Source organism: Vigna unguiculata, chromosome 7 (genome assembly GCF_037176805.1).
Source record: "Vigna unguiculata cultivar grain cowpea cultivar isolate G323 ecotype 2 chromosome 7, ASM3717680v1, whole genome shotgun sequence".
Lineage (NCBI taxonomy): Eukaryota > Viridiplantae > Streptophyta > Magnoliopsida > Fabales > Fabaceae > Vigna > Vigna unguiculata.
Genome location: NC_140798.1, coordinates 39,853,852 through 39,864,824, shown reverse-complemented (window position 1 = coordinate 39,864,824; position 10,973 = coordinate 39,853,852). Strand labels below are relative to the sequence as shown.

General features: G+C 32.1%; 1 protein-coding gene across 1 annotated transcript; it reads left to right on the top strand.

The window, feature by feature from the left end:
- Window positions 1-415: 415 nt before the first annotated feature.
- EMB1144 (chorismate synthase, putative / 5-enolpyruvylshikimate-3-phosphate phospholyase) lies at window positions 416-8,189 on the top strand. Its single transcript, XM_028080745.2, has 13 exons — window positions 416-764; window positions 1,410-1,560; window positions 1,748-1,824; window positions 1,909-1,967; window positions 2,064-2,147; window positions 2,240-2,332; window positions 3,521-3,601; window positions 4,485-4,616; window positions 6,549-6,651; window positions 6,754-6,848; window positions 6,954-7,019; window positions 7,262-7,346; window positions 7,670-8,189. Exons 1-13 carry the CDS (start codon window positions 629-631, stop codon window positions 7,813-7,815), a joined length of 1,308 nt encoding a protein of 435 aa, XP_027936546.1. The 5' UTR covers window positions 416-628; the 3' UTR covers window positions 7,816-8,189.
- Window positions 8,190-10,973: the final 2,784 nt, after the last annotated feature.

The window sequence follows — 10,973 nt, the reverse complement described above, 5'->3', positions numbered from 1 at the left end:
ATATCATGCACTTTAACCATAAATTTCAAAACGCCACTAATCCAAGAACTCATAAATAAAATATTAATATTAATTATATACAAATAGTTGTTCCAAATTCAAAATCTATAATATAAATTTAATTTCTGATCTATAATGATCACAATTCTCTCAATTTTCAACTCAAGAATCGAATTTCTTACCAAATCTAAAATCAACTTAAAATATTAAATTTAACATTTTCTATTTATTTATTTTGGAAGCTCAGTTTTTCTACTTCTGAAAAATATTTTCTTAAATAATTCATAGCCTATCTGATAAATTGTAACTGTAATTAATAATTTGGAATGGCAAGTAGCAATGTTAGGATTATACCAAACACTAGAGATGGACATAAGCGGGTCCGTACCCGCACACCAAACACGATATCGAAGCGCGAAGGGTGGTGGGTAGGTGGTGGCCACTTGTATTTCTCACCTTTCATAATTACACCCATTGCCACCAAACCAAACCATACACCAACCTCCCTCTATTCTTCTTTTTCCTCAGCTCAACAACCAAACTTGATAGGATCACATCATATCACTGTAATTGCTTTTGTTCCTCATTCAATCTAATTCTCTGTGGCGTGTTACGAATTCCAGTTTCAATGGCGTCTTCTCTCTCCACCAAACCATTCTCAACCGACGCTCTCTCCGCCTTCGCTTCTCTCAATTCCGATCTCCGATCTCTCTCTCCCGGTTATCTCCGGCTCTCGCTCCGTCCTCGTCTTCCTAAGAGACTCCGTCAGTCCTCTCTCTGTGTCCGTTAATAGTTTCATTTTCAACTAATCCTTAGTTTTGCGTTTTTTTCTTCTTCGCTTATATTTTAATTCTTATTGATTTAGGTGATCACTCGGAATTAATTTTCAGATAAATCAGCTACTAGAATCTGCTCCTCGTTTTTTTTTTCGTGTTTCTCTTTTCTGTTCGTTCATTTGCTTAGCTGAATCGATTTTATCTGCTGTATATTTCAAATCATTCGCTGAATTCGTGCATCTAGGTTTCTGGTATCGGTTGTAATTTGTTGCAAGGAATGCGTTGTGACATTGTTATTAAGTAATTTTTGTAAGAATTTCTGAAAACAAATCGTTTTAAATGAAATTGGATGTCACACTTCTCAAACCTCCGTTGTTTGTATTGCATACCTTTTGGTGCCGCTGCTATTTAACTTCTATGCTCACATTTTCATGTAGGTGTAGTCTGAATTTTCTTTTGTTTCATATCTTCTTTTAGCTGCTAGGAATTAATATTTCTTAAACCATGTTTTTTTTTTCGGTTTTCATTATAATTTCGAATTCAATAAGTAGGATTGAAGTATATGATAAATTCTAAAGTAATGGAATTGAGATGGATGGTTTTTAACTTTCTTAGACTGTTGACATATTACAGAGATACAGGCGGCTGGGAGTACATATGGGAATCACTTTCGTGTGACTACATACGGAGAATCTCATGGAGGAGGTGTTGGCTGTGTCATCGATGGATGTCCTCCTCGCATACCTCTCTCTGAAGCTGACATGCAAGTGGATCTTGACAGAAGGTATTTGTCTCTCAAACCATCTATTTAGCTTCATTGAACTACTTGCACTGTGAGAAAACACTTTGGTGTTTGGATTGAAAATCTGTGCTAAACTGCTAGTTAGGGAATATGACATTTATCAATGATAGGTCGTGATTGCTTCTGATGCAACATGTCTTAAAATAATTGCGTCATTTCTCATGTATAGGAGGCCAGGTCAGAGCCGAATTACGACTCCTAGAAAGGAGACTGATACATGTAAAATATTTTCAGGAGTCTCCGAAGGTGAATATTTCTTCCGATTATTCTTAGCTTGGAAAATTGTATGTTTCATGAAATTAGGTTTGAAGTATAATCTGTTAATTGCAGGACTTACCACTGGAACTCCAATTCATGTATTTGTACCCAATACAGATCAAAGAGGAAATGTTAGTATCTAACGCTAGAGCTTGTTTATGACAAGCAAAGAAACTACTATCATAATTCAAGCTGCTAAAATATTGTACTATGGGAAATTTTTTCAGGACTATAGTGAGATGTCATTAGCTTATAGGCCTTCCCATGCAGATGCCACCTATGACATGAAGTATGGTGTCAGATCAGTTCAGGTGCTGACTTTTTTATTGTAATGAGTCCAACATTTTTTCAATGTGATATGTATATTTAATAACTCATACATCTGAACTCTATTATGCTTAAGGGTGGCGGTAGATCTTCTGCAAGAGAAACAATTGGAAGGGTTGCTTCTGGTGCTGTTGCTAAGAAAATTCTTAAAGATTTTTCTGGAACTGAGGTATGTTACTTGTCTCATGAGTTTATTCTTCTTTGTGGCAGTCCTTTTTGTTTTTCTGTTTTATAACTGATCAAGAAGGATATATTATTTTAAGTACATCTTAGCTTTTCTATATCCATGTTTGTATTGTAATTTTTACAAATTCATGGGTTTTGGTTCTTTTATTTGCTTCTAGAACTGCAGAAACCATAGATTGCTACAAGTTTTAGCTTTTGAAATTAATCACGATATAATTGTCCCAAAGTTAGAGGATGCACCCACTGACCACCAAGACCCTTTCATAGGAATTTAACCATCTATGCAAAAATAAGAAGCCTTCTATTTCTAAATTAGATCTACACATAACATGTCTCGGTGAGGCCTATTAGCTGCAGAAGTCAAACACTGCCATTAAAGTGAAAGACTTGTCTTAAAGGACCTCTTGAGATGCAAATGAATTTGTCAAGAAGGAATTTTTCATGATTTTTAGTTTGAAACCAAAAAGATGTAAAATAACACCAGAAGAATCCAAAGTGCTATCCCTCCCTCCGGATCAGTTGTAGATTCACATAGAAGTATAAAGGATTTCTGCTGAAATGAAAGTTCCAACATCCAAGTAAATTTGGACCCTGAATGAAACAAAAGTTCTCAATGGTTGTTTATGAACGGAAAACAGATGATAAAGGTGTCAAAAGCCTCAACGAAGTAAACATTCTTCACCCAAAATTCCTTCTGAAACGCAATATGACTATTATCTCCTAAATTAGAGGAAGTGATGATTAAGAAACATGAACCTAAGAAATAAATGTCTAAATGACTAGTGTAAGTTGCAGTGATCACTGAGTCGACATCCTATCCATGTTGATCTTTATGTCATTTTCATTGAGTGCACATATACTTGCGTGAGTTTGATGATTTTAAAGAAACATTACCCTAAGAAATGAACTTCCAAAGACTAACATGGATTACATTGATCACTGAATTGGCATCCTATCCCTACTGATCATATGTAAGGTCAGCTTGCATCTGTCTGTCAGGGCCTAACTTTGCCAGATCAATCTCTCTCTATTCTGATTTTGTTTTTACAAAAGGCAAATCTTTAGTCATCGATGGATGGTTGATATAGATATAACAATTTACATACATGTAACAAGTTTTATTTGCCAATTCCTTAAGAAACATCCTAGCTAAAGGTTCCTTATTTTTCAGATTCTAGCATACGTCTCTCAAGTTCATAAGGTTATTCTTCCCGAGGACCTTATTGATCATGACACTCTGACGCTTCATCAGGTATTAAAGTTAATATTCATTTATGCGTGCACTGGTGGCCTTAGTGTTTCCTTTGTAAAACTGTTTGAAGTGAATGTCGTGTATTCTAAACATGGAGATGACTATCTGTTTTATTTTTATGTTTTCTTTAATGGATTTTGAATATAGCCAGCTATCAAATATTTTGATTGAGCCTGCTTATTGGCAATGGAGTACATTTTGCAATTTATGTTTGTTGTTTGATTTAAACTGAAACTTCAACATTCCGAGCATTAGCCATAAACATTACTAAGGAAATGACTTTTACCATTACTAAGGAAATGGGTGATAAATACGTTTACCATCTCAAGGCCAAAGCTGAATTTCAGGTCAATAATATGCACATGCACATTTATTGGTCTAGTAAACTTGATCTTACAACAAATTATAGAATACAAATGTATAATTAGTCCATGAATAGCTGATGATAAGTTATTGAGAGTTACATGTGAAATCTATTTGTTCTTAATAACCAAGAAAATAAATAAACTAATACTTTTTTAAAATAATCATTATGTGAATATCCTATTATTTATTTTATTGAACAGGTGTCATCATACTGTCCTGTAAGGATGAAGTCTCCCAAATTGATTGCTTATTGCTATATCTTCTATCGACAATACTTTTGTTTGGTCTTGTTATAATTATTATATTCTTGCAATTCTGGGGCCAAATTTATGGTTTGCCACTTTTATTGAACAGGTGCCATCATACTGTCCTGTTCAGAATGATGTCCTCCAATTTAATTGCTTATTGTTATAACTTATATTGAAATTGCTTTTTATTGATGTAACTATCATTATTTCATTTTTGCAATTATGAAACTAAATTCCTGGTTTGCCAATCTTGTTGGGAAAATTTTCAGATTGAAAGTAACATTGTTCGATGTCCAGACCCTGAATATGCAGAGAAGATGATTGCTGCAATTGATGCTGTGCGAGTGAGAGGTGATTCTGTTGGTGGAGTTGTAACATGCATTGTTAGGAACTGTCCTCGTGTAAGTCTTTCAACCGTTCTCTATCAACTGAAATAAATACAGTGCTGCTAAGTATCGGGTTATAGTGACGCAATATTAGTGTCTAGTGCTTTTATTTAATGGTCTCTTTGTTTTTTTATGCTATTCGTGTTTTTACATTTTACTTATTAACTTGGACTTCTTTACTTTTAAAATAAACCCGACATTAGCCTTTTGATTTCCAGGCCATGCAACCTTTGAGTATTATTCTATGACTAAAATTTCTTTCCTCTTAAACTTAGACATCAACCCTTCTCTTCCAAAACTCTAAACACTCAAAATATTTTCTTTCAGTCAACACCTAAGTTTTTACTGGTAACAATACTCTTTTCAAAAATTTTGTTTTCTCCTTTCTTAAATCTTCCCCTTGGTTCTTTAATCTCTCCCTTCTTTTACTTTTCTCTTTTTTAACAACGCTTTCTTCCAAATTTCAAGTTCTTTTTTTTCTTTTTCATATTCTTATTCTCTCTTATACAATAAAAATGTGCCCACTATGTGATTTCTGCTATTTGCCTGTGACGCCATCCACTGTATGACATAGTAGTAAATTTTAAGCTTTTCACAATTTTCTATTGACAACTCTGCTTAAATATGTTTTTCTTCTTAACAGATTAATCCCAAATAAACTTATACTAGACATCATTGTGAATTTTGATATCTCAACTATACTGACATTCAAAAGTACATCAATCATTTGTTATTACATAATAATTAATTAAAAAAAAAACAAATACAAAGCATTAACCAATTTTGTTTTTGTTTCATTTCCTTGGTTAAATCCTTGATTTTGTTAGAAATACATATTTTTAGTAACTGTCATTTGATTTGCTTTGTTAAGTGATGCTGAGGCATAATCAAGTTTTGGAGCATGTCAATAACCCGTTTGTCATTTCGTATCATCACTTTTCTGTGAAGAATTCATTTTAAACTTTTCATAATTTTCCACAATTTTCTATTGACAACTCTGCTTAAATATGTTTTTCTTCTCAACAGATTAATCCCAAATAAGCTCATATTAGGCTTTGCTATGAATTTTGATATCTCAACTATACTGATACTCAAAACTACATCAATCATTTGTTATAACATAAAAATTTATTAAAAGAAAAAAGTAAATGAATGCAAAGCATTAACCAATTTTGGTTTTGTTTCATTTCTTTGGTTAAATCCATGATTTGGTTAGAAATACATGATTTTAGTTCCTGTCATTCGATTTCTTTGTTAAGTGATGCTGAGGCATGATCAAGTTGTGCAACATGTCAATGATCCGCTTGTCATTTCATATCGTCACTTTAAGGGAGTAATTCTAATGATAGGTACTAAATGTGTATTTCTAATAAAATCCGGGTTCAAATGGTAAACATTTTTTAGGTATCAAAGTCAACGTTTGTTAAATTTTCTGGGAACATATAATAAGGTATTTAAGCCTTTTTTTTTCTTTTCAAAGAATATTTCTAATTTTTAGCGATAACCCTACCTACCTGTAGTAGTGCCTGCTGATAATAAATGAATCTAATAAATACACATGACATGAAATCTTGTGCAGAATATGGTCGAAATTTGGCCATTACTAGACTCTGTAAAGATTTACTCTTTAGTCATCTACGAGTTTCGGAACTTCCCTTCCTTGCATAGTATAATTTACTTCTGCAAAAATTAAGTTGTAGCTTACGTCCATAAATATCGGATTTCTCTAAGTTATTTTGTCCCGGTTATACAATAATTTAATAATTAGCTTGAGAGAAAAACACTCTGCTTTGAAACCATGCTTGTTTTTTTGCAACTTTGAATCTTCCTTGATATCTTAAGGCACGTCTTAGTTCTCATCCTAGCACCTGGTAATTTTTATTTATATTATTCGATTTTTTCTATTAATTTTCCACTTAGAATAAACATGACCTTATTATTTCTCAGGGTCTTGGTTCACCAGTGTTTGACAAACTTGAGGCTGAGTTGGCTAAAGCTGTTATGTCTTTGCCTGCAACCAAGGGCTTTCAGTTTGGTTCTGGGTTTGCAGGTACTGGAACTTGCTTGTATTATTGGTACCAATTAAACAACGTCGTTTCTTTGATAACTTGTGTCCGAGGTGTGTTTTGACGGCTTAATGAAATCATTATAGGCACCTTTTTGACTGGAAGTGAACACAATGACGAGTTCTATATAGATGAACATGGAAGGACAAGAACAAGAACAAATCGCTCTGGTGGGATACAGGTATTTGTGCTGTTCTACAGTTACTAATCAGTTGTTTCTAGATGTGCACGATGATGGTCATGTGTCTATATTTGTGTTACTTAAATTATCTGTATTGACAATCAGGGTGGAATTTCCAATGGGGAAATCATTAATATGAGAATAGCTTTCAAGCCAACATCGACTATTGGAGTAAGTTTAATCTCGTCTTTTTCTATCTTCATCACTGTCCCATCCATCCATTAAAAACACATTACTAGCCTAGCCAATCTGATATGTTCACGATATCTTTCACAGTATTTTTTCTTGTTAGACTATCTAGGATATTTTAGAGTAACTTTAGTAATCTCTTAACAGTGATTTTTGTATTTCATCATTTTTTGTATTACCATGTGTATTTTATATTAAGTGAACATGGTGTTACACTTTTGCAGAAGAAGCAACATACTGTGACTCGGGATAAAAAGGAAACAGAGCTGATAGCCCGTGGTCGCCATGATCCTTGTGTTGTCCCAAGAGGTTGATAACCCTGCTTTTTTAGTTAGAATGCTGTTTGTATTATCTTTAATTCATTATTTTAACTTCATCTCAAATATAATTCATCTAAGTTACTGAGAGGACAGTGTTTAGAACTATTAACATTGAACTGAAGGGCAAGATAATTTGTTACATGACAACTTTTCCTTAAAAGAGATCTAAATCTAATGTCAGAAAGAAAGGACAATTGAGTATTATGTGTGTGCATGATTTTCAATCATGACATTTTAAGTTTTTAACTCTTGCTTGAATATTAATCACTAGAAAATAAAATCTCTGAAAATTTTGTTGGATTGGGCTTGCAGCTGTACCCATGGTAGAGGCAATGGTAGCTTTGGTTCTTGTGGACCAGTTGATGGCACAATATGCACAGTGTAATCTGTTTCCTGTAAACTTAGATTTGCAAGAACCCTTGGTGCCCGAATTAGAGCCAGAAGAAGTACCATTCTGAAGAATATGAAGAGGGTACATAAATCAGTATTTGTCTGCCTTCTGGCTATAGTGTTTAGTTGACGGTAAATTCATTTTGATGAAAGTTCTAGTTTCCTCTTGCGAGGATCCGTCTCCTAGTCTGTATGTTCGCCTCCTGGCAGCTATTTTGGCGAATGCAATCTATCTTCTTGTATTAGTGTAAGTTAATCTGTGTTTCTTTTTATTTTCTCTTTTTTCATTTCGAGGGTGAACATCGTTTCTTGAAAACCTGGTCGCAAAAGCACCGAGATGTATCCTTAAAGTGAATTGGAATTATATACTGAGAAGTGTAACAGTTTTTGGTCTAGCAAGTGTTGCTATGCATTTCAATAAATGAAAGCTTTGGGAAGTTTAGCTGGCTGTTCATAATATATTATGCACTGTGATTGCTAATTATAATGCAATTTTGTACTTTGATGCGTTACTTTTTGCTTGTTTATATGTTCTTAAACTTCACAATTTTTTGGCGAAATTTTACAATAGTAGCGGTGACAGATTCCTTAACTTGTTCAAATATAATCTGGACAAAATACTTAGCTATTTGGTATGTAAGAAGTAGAACATAAGCTATTTGGTATGTAAGAAGTAGAACATAAGCTATTTGGTATGTAAGAAGTAGAACATAAGTGCGTACCACTACAAATTATCACACTAAATCATAAAATATCACAATATAGTTGACTCAAATTAACAAAACTGTGGCCTAATATCACAATATAGTTGACTCAAATTAACAAAACTGTGGCCTTTTTCTTTCATGCTGTCTGAAATATGGACATGAATAGTGGCAACAGAAGGTTTCAGTCATTCTTGTTGTATCCATACATATATTTTAACATTGCAGGTCTCTTTTATTTTATTTATTTTTTTCAATAAGAACGATTTTTAGAATTTCACTAAAAATAATGGTTAATGTAGGAGGGAAATTATTTAATATTTTGAAATAATCAGTCTGAAACGAAGACAAAATGATTTTCTAGTAACCAAAAGTCTTTTTAAAAGAAAAGAATAATAATGACATTGTAGCCCTGAATTATTTCAACAAAACCAAAACGTAGGTAGATATATATTTTAGGATGTGTTTGGATTGGGGAGAAGATTTGAAACAGTGAGTGGATGAATTTGAGAAGGTGAAAAAGAATTATAGTGTTGCTTGTTTGAAGGGATAGATGAAGAGAATGTTTGTAAAAATTTGTGAATTATTTGTTAATGTGATAGATTAAAAAGTTGAATTAATATATTAAAATTCAAGATTACTCTCTTTTGTACGGGTAGTTAAAATGATAGAAAATTAAACTATTTAGTTAAAATTAATAAAAAAATATATAGTTTTAAATATATATTACATTAAAAGTTAATAATATTAATTAATTTTATCTTTATTAAATATAAAGTAACATGTGGATTAACTTTATGCATAGAATTTTAATGTGTTAAATATGTTTTTAGTCCCTCAACTTTTTTGTGAAAATTGGAATTAGTCCATATTTAAAACTTTGGCCTAATTAAATCTTTCAACTTTAGAACTATGTGAATTAGTCATTTAACCAAATTTTGTTAATTTTATTTAACGTTTCAAACACATTTCATGATAGCATTTGAGTTGATCACATTGTTTGACACATTTTTGTTTTAATATTAGCTACGAAATTATCATAAAAGGCTTTTGAAAGGTTAAGTAAATTTAACAAGATTTTGTTAAAAAGATTAAATTTACGCAGTTCTAAAGTTAGAGGACTAAATTAGACTAAAATTTTGAAGAAGGACTAATTTTAATTTTCATAAAAGTTAAAGGAAAAAAACCTTTAACCCAAATTTAATTGTCCATACATGGATCGTTGCAGAGAAGAAAAAAAGAAAGCAAAGACATGTGGGTAATGTTATGCTTATACTGCAGTTAATCAATGCAGATCATATTTCTATACGAAGATAGAGTTATTTGCTTTCTTTAATAAATCATCGCTCCCATAAACACTGCCTCAGGGAGTATAAGTACATTCACGCATTGGTTGGCAGGTTGATGCTCACATCTTTCTGGTAAAATAAATTGCAAGATACTTTTAGTGATTTTTTGTAAAATAGTAGTTAACATGACTTGGAAATTAAAAGTGAAATAGTATATAGAAATAGAGAGAGGGAAACATATACGTTTAATATTTGAAAGGACAATTTAATAGATCTTTCAAAAAATAAAGTGTATGCTGTTAACATTATGAAAATTTTAAATTGAATGAATGATACACGTATATTCAGTTTTACTTTATTTTAAGCCGAGCCTCATCCATTTTGTTTCTTAACAAAGGAGCACGAACAATATTAAAAGTCCAATCATGGTTAGTAAAGGCAAATTGAGAACGAACCCAACTTATTTTAATTTTAAAGTCGTCCCTTGATGGGTTTTACCGTTCACTCCAACTGAAGGCTTAGGGTAGTTGTTTAAAAATAGTACTTTATTTAGTCACAATTCCGACAAAACACTTTTTATTTCAAAAAATTGGTTATGATTTCAGCTTTTTTATGTAAAAAAAAAAAAAAACTCAAAATAACTTCTGCAAATAATCAGACATATTATTATTAAACAATGGATTTTGATTTTTCTTCAAAAAGTTTAAGCAAACACATTAAACTAGATCCATAATTTAGAGTTTGTTTTATTTTCTTATCAACATATTGACTGTGATTCGGTCCACTCAACCTCCGTCATAATTGTTGTCACCCTCAACACAATTATTTGTTGTGAATCAAACTCATGATACCAATTATTTTTTCGAACACTTACCATTTAGCCAAAAGTTATAGTTATTAGTCAGGACGGCACAACTTTTTTTACTTAAGCGTATGAACCCAAATACCATGATTCAATTGTGACTCAGTCTACCCGACCTCCATCACAGGACAATTATTGTCACCTTCAACATTAAAGAATTGATTAAAATTTAAAAATGAAATTACTTCACAATTTAAATCGTCATTGTAAATTTAAAATATAACTCATATTTATTTTATGCAAGGTACAATTTACAGTGCCGACGGTTCCATATACATATGTATTTTTTTAATAGTTTTATTGAATCGTAGAAATTGAACACACATGAAAGAGTTTAAAATAACTTACACACCATGCTAAACTAATTAATT